We start from the raw sequence: 18,880 nt of genomic DNA on the forward strand, positions 1-18,880 counted from the left end.
TTTTCAGAGTTGTACAGCCTGGCTGACCTTGAGATTGGGCTTATGAGAGACAAGATTTTGGTCTCTTCTGTAGTCCCTGGACAGCCCTGGCCCAGGAACAGAGCCTAGAATCCACCGATCTGCTCTGGGGCTACGCTCAGCCTAACTGCCAGGCTCTGCGCATGCTAACGCCTGTCCCGGCTCCACGCGCCCGCCTCGCCTCCTGCATGTGCTCGGGACTGGCTTGCTCGCCAACCAGATCCGAAGCCTCCTTCCCGCCCCACCTCCAGGCAGAAGTTTCCTGATGGTTCTAGCCAGGTCTAGCCAGGTGGCTTACGTTTGAATCTGCCACGCCCTTCGGGCTGGGTAGTCAGGATCCTGGGCTGGGGTCCCCCCACCATTGCGCGGCGCGCCCAGGGCGCACTGCCACACGCCCACCCGGAAGCCCAACGCGATGGTTTATATTACAGCAGGCAACACGCGGAAGCAGAAGTGTTCCCAACTTAGCAGCCCTAGTTTATATGGTCACACGGGAGGACGGATTGGGTGACAGTGACAGCTCAGTGGTGGCGTGGAGGCAAGGATCACAAGCAGACGTGGATTTCCTGCAGGGCACTGCCGGCACAGGCAAGAAGGATTCCTGGGCTGCCTTTTACCGAGCCATTTTCATCTCCCTCATGCTCCTGATGACCACTATCCCATCGAAACAACACAGGATGGCCGCTACGAGACACAGCGTCTGTCAGACACAGGGGCATGCGCAGGAAATAAAGACTGGGTTACTTGGTTACCTCAGGCAGGATCTGCACCTGCGCACTCAACGTCTCCAGGTCGTCTCTGACCTTCCATTGCCCTCCTGGGTGCCACAGGCCTGAGGAATTTCGGAAACCGGGTGGTTGGGGCCGGAGTAGGTCCTAGGAGGAGGCTCACTGCAGGGGTGGTAGTGGTGGTGGTGTAGAAGTGCTCTTGGGATGGAAGGCCCAAACGATGCTGGGCTGGAGTGTGAAGAATCTACCCAGGGCCGGGCGGAGGAGGAGGAAGTTTGGGGTCTGGGACTCTTATCAAGTGATGAGAACAGGTTTGAGCCTCAGAAGACAGACAGAGGTTGATGGTGGCCTGGAGTAGGGATGGTGATGGTAGGGATGGAAGTTGGACCGGGCTGGAGGGAGGAGACCTGGGGGGATGGGCTGTTGCCTTCCAGGCACTAATGGATGGAGACCCCATGCAACTACAAAGCTGGTTGCTGAGGGGGTAGACCAGGATCACAGCTCCTGAAGTTCCAGCCTTGATCAGGGCTCTTTATTATGGGCTCTTGATTCCTGACTATTTCATGAACTTTTCCCAAGTGGTTCTTGCCTCAGCTAATATGTGAGTTCGCCAAGCCCGAAGGGGCTCTGGGCTCAAGCACTGAGCTTGGCTTGGCACAGTCCAGGAGAACTGGCAAATAGTTACCTGTTATAGAATTAACCTTAAACACTTCAACTCTGCTGGGTGCTGGTGGATTATGCCTGTAATCCTACCTACTCAGGAAGCTGAGATCTGAAGATTGTGGTTCAGACCCAGCCTGGGCAGGAAAATCTGTGAGACTTTTATCTCCAATTAACTACCAAAAAAAATGCTAAAAATGGAACTGTGGCTCAAGTAGTAGAGCACTATCCTTGAGCAAAAAACTGAGGGACAGCACCCAGGCCCTGAGTTCTAGCCGCAGGGCTGGCACAAAAGGAAACAAAAATACTTCAACTTTTTCTGATGAACTTCTGTGGGCATTGTTTAACTTTTTGAACCAAAGTTCCATCTCTCCACTCCTCTCATCTCCCAAGCCTGTTACTCTGTTCTTCCATGTGATGTGGGGTTGAACTTCAGCCCATGATTCGGGACAAAGAATATAACCTCATTTTCTACATCTGTAAAAATGAGAGGCGGGCACTCCCTTTTCTCTCTCCTGGAGTTTGAACTCAGGGGCTTCTGGTTGTTAGTCAGATGCTCTCCTTTAGTCATGTCTCCAAGCCCTTTTATGAATTGTAGTTATTTTTCAGGTAGGGTCTCACTTCTTTGCTTGGGTTAACCTTAGATTGTGATCCTTCACCTACAGCCTCTCATGTAGTTGGCAATCACAGGCTTGTGTTACATATCCAGCTTATTGATTGAGATGGAATCTATGGGTTCTCGCTAACCTTTTGTCCCAGCCAGCCTCAAATCTCCCAATCTCCACCTCCCAAAATGGTTGGAATTACAGGCATGAGCTACATGCTCAGCTCTTCAACTTTTTTTTTTTTTTTTTTTTTTTTGGCCTGTGCTGGGGCTTGGACTCAGGGCCTGAGCACTGTCCCTGGTTTCTTTTTGCTCAAGCCTAGTACTCTACCTCTTGAACCACAGCACTTCTGGCTTTTTCTGTTTATGTGGTACTGAGGAATTGAACCCAGTCCTTCATGCATGCAAGGCAAGCACTCTACCACTAGGCCACATTCCCAGCCCTCCAGTCTTTAAGATACCATCCTTAGTCCAGAAATGTCAAAGTCCTATTTGTAGGTATAAAATACCTTGCTGCAATATTGTAACCTCAAAAGAGGTTACACCGGCTCCTGTTTGTTGTTGGTGGTCGTGGTTTTTGTATTTAAGAGAGTATATATTAGGCTTGTGACTTTTCATAAGCTTAACATCTGTGCAGCTTCACATCATTTGACATCACTACAAAATCAAGGGGATGAGGGGAGTGGGGATTTTGTTTTGTGAGTGATGTAAGGATGGTCTGCAGTTTCCTTTGTCAGAGTCTTGATCTCAGATGGTATTACTGAGGCCTTTACTTACCCCTCCAACATAATACAAATGCCTCCTTCCCTTCTCTTGGATCATCAACATGGCAACTACGAAAAGGAATACAGTTGAAATCAAACTGTTCATAACATCCTGTAACACAAGAGTTGAAAATGGTAAGCTTTGCCTGGAAACATAATTTCATATAATATTTAAATTGCCCATGTCATTAAGGATGGATGCCTTTTAAACACTTTCCTTTAGGGCACTTACAGGGACACAATTTCTACATTTTTTCCAGAGACAAGGTTGTCTGATTTTAAGGTCTTGGAATGCACTGTCTGTAAAAATAGCCTTAAGTTCATTTGAATACTATTAAAATTTTTTTCCTCTGCTTTTTTTTAAAAGGGCACAAGAAGAAATTGAGTGGTCTAAAGACCCAGCTGAAGGTTTTATTATTTGATGTGTTGCTGCTGGGCAGGTGCTTTTCTGTGTGAGCCATACCTCCAGCCCCTTTTTGCATTTGTGTGTATTTGTGTGGGTGGATGAGTATGTGTGCCAGTACTGGGGCTTGAACTCAGGGCCTTGGAACACTCCCTTAGCTTTTTTGTATAAGGCTGGCACTCTCCTGCCCAGGGTTGACTTCAAAACTAGGACCTTCAGATCTCAGGCTCTGAGTAATTAGGATGACAGGTGTGAACCATTCTTGAATACACACAAAAGGTAAGATGTAGGCAATCTTTTAGGGTTTTCTCCTGAAAGATTTCCTACAACTCTGTTATGTCAATTTTTGCACTTGGGAAGATGTTTGTTATTGTCAGAGTGCCATTTGAAAAGTAAAAAGCCTCAACTGTTTGATGAGCATTGGGTGAGAGAAAATGTGTTCACCTACTGAACATGTGAATTCAAATTTTTATCAGCACACATTAAAAAGTAGCCAGTGGTCAATGACATAATGAGTCAGGCTTCATATTGAGTCCAGAACAGGTGTGTGTGTGTGTGTGTGTGTGTGTGTGTGTGTGTGTGTGTGTGTGTGTGTGTTGGCTTTGATGTAGACAGAGAGGTTCAAGCAACCTTTCCAGACACTGGGCTCTCTCCTAGAACTGGGACAGCTCTCCATCATCAAAGCTCTGTTGTGTCCTTATCTAAAGAGAAACTCTGGTGAATTATAAAAATGAACACTTACAAGTAAAGGCCAGTTTAAACAGATGAGCAAGTGTTGAAGAGTTACCAGATATATTAAAATAAAGAAAACAACGATGCATGCTTCCTGAACTGTGATTGCTATAAATGCCTGGTGGGCTTGGCTAGCGATGAAACAAACTACTGCTCCTACCACAAGAACCTGCAATGAAAGAAATAGGATTTGTTGGAATGCACATGGCTATTTGATTTTTTTTTTTTTTTTGCCAGTCCTGGGGTTTGAACTCAGGGCCTGAGCACTATATATGTGGTGCTGGGGAATGGAACCCAGGGCTTCATGTATACGAGGAAAGTGCTCTTGCCACTAGGCCATATTCCCAGGCCCAAGCTTCAAAGTTCTATAGGAAATCTTTTTACTTATGAACTCAGTAGTCACCTAACTAAATTGTCTTCTTCCCACTTGTTTCCCCTAATTTTTTTTTAGCTTTATAATCACATCAGTTGAAAGAAATGATATGCTTTCTATTTTATTTTTTGAGCTAGACTTTTACTATTTAGCATAGGCTAGCCTTGTACTCAGGATCTTCCTACCTCAGCCTCTTGACTGCTGGGATTACAGATGTGTGCTGCCTTGCCTGGTTTCTGTTTCCTGGTTGTGATGATTTGTGATTCCAGAAAAAACTACTGAACAATAAGTTTTTTTAGTGGGCATCTTTCTTCCCCCTCATTTTCACAGGAATACTTCTGACGTTTATTTAAAGATGATAAAGACTTTTAATTTGAGAGGTTGATTTTTTTGGGGGGGCGGGGAGGCTGGTCCCGGGGCTTGAACTTTGGCCCTGGATGCTGTCCCCAAGACTTTGTGCTCAAGGCTAGCTCTCTACCACTTGAGCCACAGCTCCACTCTGGCTTTTTGTTTGTTTGTTAATTGAAGATCAGTCTCACAGAATCTTCTGCCTGGGTTGGCTTTGAACTTCAGTCCTCAGACCTCAGCCTTCTACATAGCTAGGATTACAGGCCAGAGCCACTGGCACTCAACTGAGATGTTAACCTTCATATAAATGAAACATCTATATAATCCTCTCTTCTTAAGCTTTTTTTTTTGCCAGTGCCGGGGCTTGAACTCAGGGTCTGAGCACTGTCCCTGGCTTCTTTTTGCTCAAGGCTAGCACTCTACCACTTGAGCCACAGTGCTACTTCTGTGTGTGTGTGTGTGTGTGTGTGTGTGTGTGTGTGTGTGTGTATGTATTGCTGAGGAATTGAACCCAGTGCTATTTGAGGCAACTACTACTCAGCCATATTCCCAGACCCTTCCTCTTTTTTTTTTTTCTATTAATTAAATTTTGGGGCTGGGAACATGGCCTAGTGGCAAGAGCGCTTGCCTCCTACACATGAAGCTCTCAGTTCGATTCCCCAGCCCCACATATATGGAAAACGGCCAGAAGGGGCGCTGTGGCTCAGGTGGCAGAGTGCTAGCCTTGAGCAAAAAGAAGCCAGGGACAGTGCTCAGGCCCTGAGTCCAAGGCCCAGGACTGGCCAAAAAAAATAAAAAATAAAAAAATTGTTGACAAGGTGTTGTGCAAAAGGGGTACAGTTACATAATAAGGCAGTGAGTACATTTCTTGTGATATCTTACACCCTCATTTTTCTTTCCCTTCCCTAGATCAGGTAGGCATATATACAATACCCAGTGTACCAAAATCATATACAGTAACCACGTGGCATACGCCAAAGGAAATTCACCTAGAATTTTAAATGTAACATCAGCAAGAGAATCCTCCTGTGTCCTCTTGGAGTTGTTTTTGCTTATCCTCGTCTTATATGATCATGTGTACATAGCTGTTGAGTTGTTGTGCCTTTCCTCTTTTTTATATGAACTGAATGCTGAGTTTTATCACTTTTTTGAACCCCATTAGATCTTATTTCCTTATTCCCTCCTTTTACTTATAATATGGTAATTATTTTAATAGAATACTAATGCTAACTCATTCTTGTTTCCTCCTGGTGGTATTTTAAAAAACAATATTGATACATATCTTGTTTTTTTCCCATGCTAGGGATCTGACGCAGGGCCTCATCCACAATAAGCACCTGCTCTACCACTAAGCTCTGAGCTCCATTCTCAGTAAATGTGCTTGGTATAATTAAGATCTAGATTTGTTTTTTTTCGTGAATTTGGTTGATCCCCCCCCCTCTCTCTCTGTCTCTCTCTGTATTTTGGTTCTGAGGCTTGAACTCAGGGCATGGGCACTGTCCCTGCATTTTTTTTTCAAGGCTAGGGCTCTACCACTTGAGCCACAGCTCCACTTCTGATTGTCTTTTGTATGTGTGTGTGTGGGGGGGGGGGTAGTTACTTGGAGATAAGAGTCTCGTCACCTTTTCTTCCTGGGCTTGTTTTGAACCCTGATCCTCACATCTCAGGTTCCTGAGTAGCTATGATTACAGGTGTGAGTCACCAGCACACGGCTTGATCAGTTTTGATATCAGTGTTCGATTGACTTTGTAAAAAAAAGTAATTCAGAAATATTTTTTAAATGATCCCTGAAAAAAATATTGAGTCGTATCAAAATCGCATCCCATGAAGATTTGAATTTTTAAGCTGTGAGAAACTCTGGGCCAGGTCAACTTTTGAAAGATATTCACACCTAATGTTCTAATTTCTTCTGTGCTTACATATTGATCTGTTCAGACCTGTTGGTCATTTATGTTTTCCTAGAGAGTCGGCTGTTATTCACACTGAGGTCTTGGCCCTTTCGCCTAGGTCTGCCACTATATCCCATGGTTTTTTAACTTTCAACATGTCCTTTCTCTCTTTTTCCCCTGGATTTTATTGCCCAGTAATTTATCAATTTAAGAACAGAAGAGGCTGACAATCAGGGCAAAGGCCCCCATTCACTGAGGATCTGCATCCCTGACCATGGCTGAGCAGTGCAGTATGCAGCCCATCACCAATGACCATCAGTCATCATGGCCTGTTACCCCCTGGAACACTTGTGTGTGCCCGGAGGTATGCAGAGGAACAAGCATCCTGTCAGAGGCTAAAGAAGGCATGGGGAGCTCTTGTAGGCCGCCCCGAGCCTCTGATTGGTTCTGGGGACTGATACACAGGCTATTCAAAGATTTTAAGAGTCATGAAGCCAGGCACCGGTGGCTCACGCCTGTAATCCTATCATCTCAGGAGGCTGAGATCTGAGGACTGTGGTTCAAAGTCAGGCCCAGGCAGGAAAGTCTGTGAGACGCCTATCTCCAATTAGCCACCAGAAAACCCAGAAGCGGCACTGTGGCTCAAGTGGTAGAGTGCTAGCCTTGAGCTGAAGAGCTCCGGGCAGCACTTAAGGCCCAGAGTTCAAGCCCCATGATTGACAACAAACAAAATCCCAAAAGGTCATGTAGTTCTCTCCTGGAGACATCTTATTAACCCCTGCACAACGCACCCTAGCCAGTGCCCACACTTAAGATCTCTCCTGTCTTGCAGGAGCTCTGCTTGTCTTTTTCTTCAGTAAGTCTCTGCCATTTTACTTCTCCCTTTGTGTCCCTGGACTCAATATTGGAGATGACAGAGATGAGAGACCTGGTATAGGTGTAATAGTTTTCCAGTTTCCACTAGGTTTTTCAACTTTATTTTTTTTATTTTTTATTTTTTTGGCCAGTCCTGGGGCTTGGACTCAGGGCCTGAATACTGTCCCTGGCTTCTTTTTGCTCAAGGCTAGCACTCTGCCACTTGAGCCACAGCGCCACTTCTGGCCATTTTCTGTATATGTGGTGCTGGGGAATCGAACCCAGGGCCTCATGTATACGAGGCAGGCACTCTTGCCACTAGGCCATATCCCCAGCCCCTCAACTTTATTTTTGTGTATGGCTTTACTGGGTCTTCAACGCAGAGCCTCATGCTTGCTAGGCAGATGCTCTGCCACTTGAGTCATGCCTCCAAGAGCCCTTCATAAAGTGTCTTTCCAGTGGTAGCTCTTGTATTGATCAAGCTCACCATTTATGTTTAAATTTATACATTTCTGCTATAATCTCCATCAATTCCCTAATTTCCTTATAAGGCGAAAACTTGAGAAATATAAAAGACAGATATTTGCCAAGAGCCAGTGACATGTGCTTGTAATCCTAGCTACTCAGGAGGCTGAGCTCTGAGGATGGTGGTTCAAGGCCAGTGTGGGTAGAAAAGTTCATGAGGCTCTTGTCTCCAATTCACCAGCAGAAAGGCACAAGTGGAATTGTGGCTCTCACGTGGTAGAACACCAGTCTTGAGCAAACAATGTTTAGGTGCCAGCCAGAGGCCTTGAGTTCAAGTCCCACAGACGAACATATGTACACACATATACACATACACTGCCAAAGATGTGGCGGGAGGGAGGCAAGTAATGGAGACAAAAGCAAGGCCAGTGAGTCATCGGATTATTTCCCTAGCCTGCCCTTCTGGCCTTCAACCCTTGAGGCCACGTGACCCACCCAGCCACCATCCTCACCATCCTGGAAATCTTCAGAATTCCAGGGGCCGAGAACAGAAACGACTTGCAGCTGTCCGAGTATTTTTCTGGGACCTTGGTACGGTGCTCAGCCCGCTTCAGGGCAGCCTTATCCTCTGGCGTTTGCAGGGTCTTCCTGTGTAGGGACCTCCCAAATTCCTCATGCTCTTGTTTCAGGGAGTGCGCTGAGGGCTTGGCGGCCTCCTCTGTGGGAGCCGAGCTGGCCCAGAGGGAAGGGGACTCCAATCGGTTCAAGTGTCCCAAAGGGGCCCTCTTCGAACTCATGGTGGGTCCCCAGGCCTGGCGTGGGCCGGCTGGCTGTGTGACTTGCGGCTGGCACCCAGGCTGTGGCACTGGCCTGGGAACCAGGGCCGAGCCCCAACGGCTACTGGCTACCCATCTCGTGCGCCCCTGGCTCTGGGCGCCCCGCGGGTAGGAGCCCTCTCCCCTCCCTCTGCGCCCCCCTCCCGCCCCCCCCCCCCCGGAGGTCAAAATCTCCCAGCCCCAAGCAGTTCTGAGCCATTTAGGGCCGTCTTGGGTGCTTCTGCCCTGCCACAGGCTTGGGGAGCAGGCACCCCAAACTCAGCCCTGTGCTCAGTGACCCCCTTCCAACCAAATTCCAGCGAGGCTGTGTTCTGGGTTTGCAGACGTCTGCCTCCAGCTCCCACACTGAGATTCAAATGAGAACGGCAGAACATGTCCGGAAGAATAAAGAAATTATGTTTAATCCTTAGCATCAATTAAAAAGGAGTATAAAAAATCACAAAAAAAAGTTGTTTTGGTCCAGTGTTCATGTCTTTGTCTGATAAGGACCACCTGGATTAAATAGAAGTTTCCGGTAAATGAGGGCACTGTCCGCCAGACAGCACACTACCGCCAGGAGACCAAACACCTAGAAAGGAAGACACACTTGTCACTGGCTTCTGTCATTCATGCAGTTTAAAGTGGTCTGACCACTGGGTTCCTACCTGCAGAGTCCTGCCACCCAACATTAAAACAGGAAGAGATTTTCCAGATACTGGCCAAGTTTCCCCAGTACCTGCCTACACAAAGGGAAAGGCAGAAATAACACGGAAGTGGTGTGGGCTCTGAAATACTTTGTCAATCTGTCTCTTGCAGGTAGTAGGGTTTGAACTTAGGGCTTTGGTACTGTACCAAGGCTGGCTCTACCATTTGGGCCACACAGCCTTTTGGTAGTTAGTTGGAGATCACAGTCTTATAGACTTTCTTGCCCAGGCTGGCTTCGAAATGTAAACCTCAGATCTCAGCTTTCTGACTAGCAAGGATTACAGGCTTGGGCTGTGAGCTGCCAGTGTCAGGCTGTCTTTATCTTTTGCCTTGCTCTGAAAGTATTCTTTTAAGGCCCATTGACCATACTTAGTCTATATTTCTCTCCCAGGTGTTTGTTTGATTTCCCTATTGCCAATCCAGAGAAAGGGCCAAAGCTAACATCAGCTGGGTGTGATGGTACATGCCTGTAATCCCCTTGGGGTTCAGTTCTTTGTACTGTAATGCTTGGGTATTGCAAAATAAAACAAAACAAGGGTAACACCAGCTCCACATGAAATCATGGGGACCACAGCCATGAGTAAAAGCTTTGGAGAACAGGAGTGATAAGATGATCCAAAGCAAACTTCAAAGATCTTAAAGATCTTAAAGGACATAAAGTTGGGGTAAAAGGAACAGCTTATATATTCAGGGCCTTGAGGAATTCTGATGGCTGAAAGCTGGTAGGAGCTGGGTTGGAGAAGGGCATTCCTAGCATGCAGTAGTGTCTGAGGCTGTAGGCAGCCAGTCTTCTCTGTTGGCCTGGGCTGGTGGGGTCAGAGCAGCTGTCCCTCTACAAGGCTGTGTGTGTTAGAGGCAGGCAAGCAGGGGAGATGGACTCCTTCCATTGCAGCTTCAGTCAGCTGTCGGCAGTTCTGTTTTCCTGGCTCCTGCAGCCACCCTTTCCACCCACTCTCAATCCGTCTCCTCCTGGGTTCTGACCACACGGATCCTTCTCGGTCTTTGGCATTTCTGCCCATTGCTAGTTCCTCTTCCAGGAGCTTTTCCCTTTTCTTCTCCCTATTTTTGACAAAGTATTAATTCCACTGCCAGAGAGAGGTAGTGGGACAAAGACAGTTCTGTGCAGGGCAGAATTGTCAGTTACTTATCTATAGCTGCCGTTAGGTTCTAAGCAACTTGAGGACAGGCAGGGCGCATGCCCCATCCCAGGACCGTCTGAAAGGAATATGGCAGTCACCAATGTGAGCCACATGATGAAAGACTTTCCAAGAGTCATATTAAAAAAAGAGAGCAAAATTGATTTTCCTAACCCATCTTATTAGCTCAATATATCCAAACTATTGTTGTTTAATATGTCATTTCGAATAATAAAGCTAATAATGAAGTGATTTTATATTCTTTTGTAGGCAGTGGAGACAGAATTTTGGGATTCAATGTCTATTTTATACCGAGAGCTTATTTCAATGTAGGCTGGCCACATCTTACATTTCAGGAGCTCAGTAGCCACATATGGCTAGTGTTTATTCTATCAGATAGCATAACTCTATTTTCCTGGCACTTAATTTGAACAAAAATCCTATGCTTGGCCCTTCTTTCTTCATTGTAAACAGGAATAGGATTTTTAAAAACAAGTAGAACAAAAAAGAAAAAAGAAAAAGAAAAACAACAGCTGGGTGCCAGTGGCTCACACCTGTAATTAATTCTAGGTACCCAGGAGGCTGAGAGCTCAGGATCACAGTTTTAAGGCAGCCTGGGCAGGAAGATCTGTGAGGTTCTTATCTCCAATTTACCAGCAAAAAACTGGAAGTGGAGTTGTGGCTTAAGTGGCAGAGTACCAGTCTTGAGTGAAAAACTATGGGACAGTGCTCTGGCCTCGAGTTCAAGCCCCAGTGCAAGAACAACAACAACAAAGAAGCCCAAAGCAACAAAAAACAAAAGAAAGACCAAAACAAAAGAAAACAAAAATATGAAACAGTAGGAGGGGATAGGAAATGTTTTATTTCAATCCTTCAGATCAGAACCTAGAAGCAAACAATTCTGAACTACAGAAGAATAAGGTCTGATGAAGTTGATGTGCTTACTGTCCTGAATAATCCTCTATTACCAGGCTTCCTCTCATATACCCTTACCATAAGCACAGCTCTTAGATTCCACCTGAAGAATTACTGTATGGTCTGTCTCACCTGAATAAGGAATACTTCAGTTCTAGTGTGAAATCATGTCCTTTTCTGTTAATCAGGGCATGAATTCACTCAAATAAAACTTTCAGCTGGTCAGTACTTTATCCTGACCAAAGACCTCCAATAACAAATAGAGGAAGGTTTTCTGTATTTGCATCTGTATTTGTATTTCAAATAAACTGCATTCTGAGCAAACCCAAAAGAAAGAAACTAGGGTGATTTCAACTTACCCCTCCAAGAATGGTGAGGGTTGTGGTTTCTGGCATCAGAGCCAACACAGATATGATGGCCATGAACAAAGCTGTTACCAATGCATTGATAATATCCTAGAAACACAGGGAGGAAGGTCAGCTTTACACAAGGGGTGTCTGCTTCCGAGGGATAGGGATGGAGTTCAGCGATACTGTGCTGTCCCAGCATGTGTAAGACTTTGATTTCTAGTGAGAAGGAGAAGAAGGAGACAGAGGTGGATGGGAAGAAGAAAGGAGAGAGGGAGGAGGGAGGAGGGGGAAAGAAGGTGGAACAAGTTAACAGTCCATGTTTTAAAAAAACAACAATAAAATAGTGTTAGTTCTCTTTGAAAGTTCCATTTCATTCAGTTTATTTACCAAGTATCTTTTCAGAAGTCAAAATGCCATGGTAAAAGAATGTTCTACAATGATTTACTTTCTAAACCACCAATCATGTAACTACTTGTGCATGTATTTCTTTACTTAACAGAAATGTAGCTGGAGGGAGAAACTTGTGCCTAGGAAACAAAGTAATGAGTTATACAGAAGGTTCAGGGTACAATGGGTACCTTGGGAAGTCAGAATGCTTCTTTTTAATAATGCATTAGAAAATATGAGGTAGTCTGCACTGCATGTCAAACAACTTTCAAATGCAATTAATAAAAACTGGAAATGCTATAACCTTAAGAGGAAAAAATAGTAATTTTGAGAATCAACCTCTGTAAGTGATGCTGACCAGTTATGTTATTTCTTTTTAATTGATGAATTATTATTATTTTGGTGGTGCTGGGGTTTACTCAGGACTCCGCATCGATAGGCAGGTGCTCTACTGCCAAACCACACTTCTTTCTACCTTAGTCCTTTTTCTGCACTGGCAGAGGTAGGGCCTAGCTTCCTGCCTGGGTGTGCATCTGAACTACAATCCTTCTATTTTGCACCTCTTGCTATAGCTGGGATGGCAGTGCTCACCACCATGCCCAACTTCTTCCTTGAGATGGGATCTTCAAAAGGTTTCTCCACTTGGGTTGTACTGCAACAATGATCCTCCTTATCTCAGCCTCCCATGTGGCTAGAATGAACAAGTCCCAGCTCCATCCAGCTATTGGTTGAGAAGGCATCTCGCAAACTTTTTTTTTTTTAAATTTAGATTGGCTTCAAACCCTAATCCCCCTGACCTCAATCTCCCAAGTAGTTAGGATCATAGTCGTACGCCACTGGTGTCCCAACTCAGCCTGATTACTTCTAGGCAGGTAGCTCATTCATTTAATAATTTCTCCAAATGAAGCAATTTTTCACTCTGAATTGTGGTTTTAAGAAGTGAAATTGACATTTTTATTTCAGAATGTCATATATGTTTGCAGATAAATAAACAGAACGGAATTAAAGTCAGAAGACTAAACTTCTAGCTTCTGATATGTTAGAAAAGTAGCTATTAAAAAGGAAGTAGAGTGGGGTGCCGATGGCTCATGCCTGTAATCCTAGCAACTCAGGAAGCTGAGATCTGAGGATCGCAGTTTGAAGCCAGCCTGGGCAGCAAAGTCAGTGAGAATCTTTTTTTTTTTTTTTTTTTTGCCAGTCCTGGGGCTTGAACTCATGGCCTGAGCACTGTCCCTGGCTTCTTTTTGCTCAAGGATAGCCATCTACCACTTGAGCTACAGTGCCACCTCCACCTTTTTCTATATATGGGGTACTGAGGAATCGAACCCAGGGCTTCATGTATACAAGGCGAGCACTTTACCACTAGGCCATATTCCCAGCCCCCTCAGTGAGAATCTTACTTCCATTTAACCACCAAAAAGCTGGATGTGGAGCTGTGGCTCAACTGGTAGAGTGCTAGCCTTGAACTTAAAAGTGCAAGGACAGTGCCCAGGCTCTGAGTTCAAGCCCCAGGACTGGCAGCAAAAAACAAACAAACAAAAAACCAACAAACAAAAAACAGGGCACATAAGTAGTGAGTAGAGTTTTTAAGCCAAGCAGAGACCACCTTAAAGGTTTAAGAAAATGGAAGAATAAAGTTTATTCCAATGACTCACTACAGCAGGAAAAAGTAGTTCAATCTGGGCTGGGAATATGGCCTAGTGGCAAAAGTGCTTGCCTTGTATACATGAAGACCCGGGTTCAATTCCTCAGTACCACATATATAGAAAACGGCCAGAAGTGGCGCTGTGGCTCAAGTGGCAGAGTGCTAGCCTTGAGCAAAAAGAAGCCAGGGACAGTGCTCAGGCCCTGAGGCAAGCTCCAGGCATGGCAAAAAAAAAAAAAGTATCTCAATCTTAAGGATGAAATGGAATACTTACAAGCAAAGGCCACAATAACCAATTCATCAACTGATCAAGTCTGAATATGTATAAAATTATGAAAAAGGAAACAATAGTGACTTCAAATCCAGTGACCACGATGTATGGTTCAGGGGCCTGTGCAATGATAAAGCAGGCCATGGATGTCACAGTTACTCCCTGGAAGAAAGGAAAAATGTAATTGATACAAACACAAGCTTAAGCTGTGTCAATGACCATTATTTATTTATCTAGTTAGTTATTTAGTGGCATTGGGGATTGAATCCAGGGCCTTGTGCATGCTAAGTAAGTACTGTATTGAGCAACACAGTGCCCAGACAAAACCAATCACTTCTACAACACCTAAATTGGTGTCACATATATACACATATAAGAAAATATGATTAAACAGATGGATACTTCTCTTTAGAGGATGAGGTATGTATTTTAAATTAACTATTCTACTGTACTTCTGACACTATTCCCATGTCTGGGCTGTTGACTGCCCTCCCGCCCCCGCTTTGTTTTTGCCAGTACTGGGGCTTGAATTCAAGGACTTCATATATTGCTTGGCTTTTTTTGCTCAAGGCCAGTGCTCTACCACTTGAGCCATATCTCCACTCTCCAGATTTTTGCTGGTTAACTGGAGATAAGAATCTCATGGACTTTCCTGCCAAGGCTGGAAATCCTCAGATCTCAGCCTCCTGAATAGCTAGGATTACAGATGTGAACCACTGGCACCTGGTAGGAGTCATCTGGACTCCTCTTGTCTGCTTCATCAGTAAATCTTGTTGGTGTTCCTTTCAAATTACAGATCAAATATCCCTCTACTATGAAATTCTGAAATGCTCCAAAACTCTACAGTTTTGGGGTGTGTGTGTGTGTGTGTGTGTGTGTGTGTGTGTGTGTGTGTGTGTTGGGGGGGCTGGTCCTAGGGCTTGAACTCAGGGCATGGGTGTTGTCCTTGAGCTTCTTTTGTTCAAGGCTAGCACTCTGCCACTTGAGCCACAGCACCACTTCGGCATTTTTCTGAGTAGTTTATTGGAGACAAGAGTCACAGATTTTTCTCCCTGGGCTGGCTTGGAACCATGGTTCTCAGATCTCAGCCTCTTGAGTAGCTAGGATTATAGGCCAGAGCCATCTGCACCTGGCCAAAATCTAAAGCTTTTTTCTTTTTAAAAAATTTTTTATTGGGGCTGGGAATATGGCCCAGTGGCAAGAGTGCTCGCCTTGCATACATGAAGCCCTGGGTTCAATTCTCCAGCACCACATATATAAAAAATGGCCAGAAGTGGCGCTGTGGCTCAAGTGGCAGAGTGCTAGCCTTGAGCAAAAAGAAGCCAGGGACAGTGCTCAGGCCCTGAGTCCAAGGCCTTGGACTGGCAAAAAAAAAAAAAAAAAAAAACCCAAAAAAACTATTGTCAAACTGATGTACAGAGAGGTTACAGTTTCATACATTAGGCATTGGATACATTTCTTGTACTGTTAATCTGAAGCTTTTAAGTGCTGAAATGACACTATAAAATTCCATACTTGACTCAATTTGAGCACAAACTGTGTTTCACGCGCAAAATCACTAAGATACTGGAGCTAGGCATGTGCTTACTTAGCATGCATGAGGCCCTGGGTTCGATTCCTCAGTACCACACAAACAAAAACATAATAACAATAAAGAAATTTTTTAAAAAATTAATTAAAAAAAGAACACTGATACCTTCGGGTTATGTGTTTAAGGTATTTATAAAACATAATGCTATAAAGGAATTTTGTGTTTAGATTTGGGACTTACTGCTAAGAAATATCATTAGTTATATGTAAATGTTATAAAAATCTAAAACACTTATCTCAAGTTTTTTTCCAGAAGGGGTTTCCAACCCACATACCCCAAACGTTAACTATGTATCACCTGCTATGCTTCCACCAGCCACAAGGTGGCTGCTCTGAGTTACTATCATCTCTTGCTCAGAGCACTACTAAAACTCTAACTGGACTCTTGAGTGGAACTTTGTTCTAGTATCCTGTCCCTGGCCACCGATCTACTTACTGACAACATAGCATCCAGCATACTTTTCTTCTTCTTCTGCTGTGAGTCGCATTATACAATCCTTCACTGCTTTATCTCTACTGTACCCCTTGTTCTGCTTTCCTCGTTCTGCTTTGACTCTTTTAGGCCTGCCTCTGCCTTAAACACTTCCTCCACAGATTCTCATAGCTAACTTCTTCATCCCACTCGGTCCTCTGTTCGGTTCAGATACTATCTAACATGACTCAGTCTGGCCACCTATTCCTGCAACACGCAATCTTCCTCTCCAGCCCTCTCCTTCCTTATCCTTTCTTACCTGTCTTCCGTAATACACTATTAACTATTGTTTCCCATCCCTCCTACCCCAATACACAAACTCCACCAGAGGATTGTTGCATTGTTCATTGGTATCTCTCTAGAATCTAGAACAGACTTGGCAGATGACAGACACTAAATATTTCTGGAATGAGTAAATGAAAGTGTTCTTTTTTTTTTTTTGCCAGTCTTAGGACTTGAACTCAGTGCCTGGGTGCTGTCCCTGAGCCTCTCTGTGCTCTACCACTTGGACCATAGCACCACTTCCAGCCTTTTCTGCTTATATGGTGCTGAGGAATCGAACCCAGGGCTTCATGCATGCTAGGCAAGCACTTTACCACTAAGCCACATTTCCAGCCCAGTGTTTAATGCTTTTGTAGTTCACTGTGTAAATGTGCTGGCTTTTGCCTCCATGCCTTTGTTCTGGCAAATGTAAAACTTAAATTAAAAAAAAAAAGCAAAACAAAACTTTGATCCTAACTCCTTTTCATTTTACTTGGACATATTGCCTTGTAACTTTATCAACTTCAACTTCCTCTTTCACAAGTCAACTCTTAAAAAACAACAACAACTTATTCTTCCCCTTCCTCGCGTTTCCTTCAGTTATTTAAACTATGATCGTTTTTGCCTCTCTAACGATCCAAGCTCTTGCCTTCCTCCAGATAATGACCCACTTTCTCCAAACCTCTGTTCAGTGGGAAACTCTAAAAATGGGCAGTTCCCCCTTTTTATGTGTGCTTGCCCTGGGCTGTATACTGGCCTTGGATTCCATCACACCAAGCGTTTGGTTTTTAAAAGTATGCGACCTGAGCATCACCACAACGCCTGCGAGTGTTCTTTCTTATGTCGTGGGCTTCTGATGGCACTGGGGCAGCTTGCCTTGCCGAGGGGATAATCTGGACACCGGATGTGTGGGTCCAGGAGAAAGCCATCCAGACAGACTGGCAGAGTTTGTTTGATAAGCACCCCCAAAACCCTCTGAAGGGGAGGGCATAGAAACCAGGCGGCCAGCGCTTGGGGTCCCGGGCTCTCACCAGCCGCAGCAACTTCACATGGCCTTTCACGCTGAGGCAGAAGGGGCTATACTTTCCTGTCACCCGACCGGACTCCGTCGTGCCCATCATCAACCGTACTCCTCCGTCTTCCAACTCTTCTCCCTAGCAGGCTGCGAGTTCGAGACTCGTGCGGAGGTTGCAACCGTCAGGGTTGCCCAGCATCGGCTCTGGGATTCAGGACTCAGCTCGCCGCGCAGGGGGCGCATGCGCTGCGGGGCGCGGCTGGCTTCCCGCGCATGCGCGCCGCGGTCCCTTGCGGGCAGGGCGGGGCCCCTGGCAGGTTTGACTGCTGCTAATCGCTCCGGCAGCAGCCTTTGGTATTAATGCTTGCTCCGCTACAGCCCTTAGCAGCTCTCCAGTTGGGGAATGCTCGCAGGTTTAGGGTAGGAGATGGCGATATAGGCCAGGGAGAGGGGCAGAGGAAAAGCTGCCCTGCCTCTCTACACCTAGAATATCTCAAATGCCACCTCCTTAGAATTTCCTTGGGTCTCCCCGTCTGTTGTGGCTCCCCCCCCCCACCCCCGTGGCTCCATCCCCAGCCTTTATCTCTGACTGATAGAAACCCATGGGGAAGGACTAATTAATGGGTACTAAGCTGTGGTTAGGAGAAACAAGTTTAGGGGTTCTTTTGCACAGTACATGTGACTATAAAGAATGAGAATGTGATGCTTTCTTTTCAACAAACAAAAATTAACTAGGGCTGGAGGTGGTATCTCAAAGTGGTAGAGCACCTGCATAGCAAGCACAGTGTTTTCACTGCAAAGGAGCCATTGTTTGGGGAGGTAGATTTTACCTTGATTTGAATATCCCACAATGTATTCATGTATTTAAACCTCACCTTGTCCCTTGTCCCCGGTACATATATACAATTTTTCTGCATCAGTGAGGAGGAAAAGGACACAAATCACACAAAGCAAGTGTCCCTCTGTTCCCAGGACCTGGCACACATTTAGCTGTAGAATATATGTAGCCTGAACTAATGGTCTGGGATGCGTGCCTTGCCTCTCACTCTCTGGACATAGCAGTGTGGGCGTGTGAGCCTGTTTCTTTTTTGCTTTTTAATTGTTATTATAAAGGTGGTGCACAAAGGAGCTACAGTTACATAAGTTAGGTAATGGGTATATTTCTTTTTGGACAATGTTAACCTTTCTCTCGCTTTTCCCCCCCAGTTTTTCCCTCCCATCCCACTCACATATAGTACAGTTCATTTTCCACACAGCAACTAGTGTGTACCACTGCTGCATGTGTTCATCCTTTGTCCCTCAATGAGCCTGTTTCTTTTAAGTAATTTTGCTTTTGCTCCCCACTGGTGCTGTTTTTTTTTTCCATAAGTAGCAAAGCCCGTGTTCCTTCAGATACTCAAATTCAGTTCCTGTTTTTCACAAGTATATTCATGAAGCCAGAGTGGTGGCCACCATTTTGGAGTGTTTCTTTTTAGGGAT

At 45.1% G+C, this 18,880-nt stretch overlaps 2 protein-coding genes across 2 annotated transcripts; both read right to left on the reverse strand.

Annotated features, from left to right (window-relative positions):
* Window positions 1-631: 631 nt before the first annotated feature.
* Window positions 632-8,636, reverse strand: Cmtm1 (CKLF like MARVEL transmembrane domain containing 1). Its single transcript, XM_048354744.1, has 4 exons — window positions 8,352-8,636; window positions 3,920-4,078; window positions 2,788-2,886; window positions 632-718 (listed from the first exon to the last, which is right to left on the reverse strand). Exons 1-4 carry the CDS (start codon window positions 8,634-8,636, stop codon window positions 632-634), a joined length of 630 nt encoding a protein of 209 aa, XP_048210701.1.
* Window positions 8,637-9,029: 393 nt separating this feature from the next.
* Window positions 9,030-17,627, reverse strand: Cklf (chemokine like factor). Its single transcript, XM_048355425.1, has 4 exons — window positions 17,418-17,627; window positions 14,067-14,225; window positions 11,770-11,865; window positions 9,030-9,243 (listed from the first exon to the last, which is right to left on the reverse strand). Exons 1-4 carry the CDS (start codon window positions 17,505-17,507, stop codon window positions 9,142-9,144), a joined length of 447 nt encoding a protein of 148 aa, XP_048211382.1. The 5' UTR covers window positions 17,508-17,627; the 3' UTR covers window positions 9,030-9,141.
* Between the last annotated feature and the right edge of the window lie 1,253 nt (window positions 17,628-18,880).

The sequence above is a fragment of the Perognathus longimembris genome, chromosome 10, assembly GCF_023159225.1.
Source record: "Perognathus longimembris pacificus isolate PPM17 chromosome 10, ASM2315922v1, whole genome shotgun sequence".
NCBI classification, from domain to species: Eukaryota; Metazoa; Chordata; class Mammalia; order Rodentia; family Heteromyidae; genus Perognathus; species Perognathus longimembris.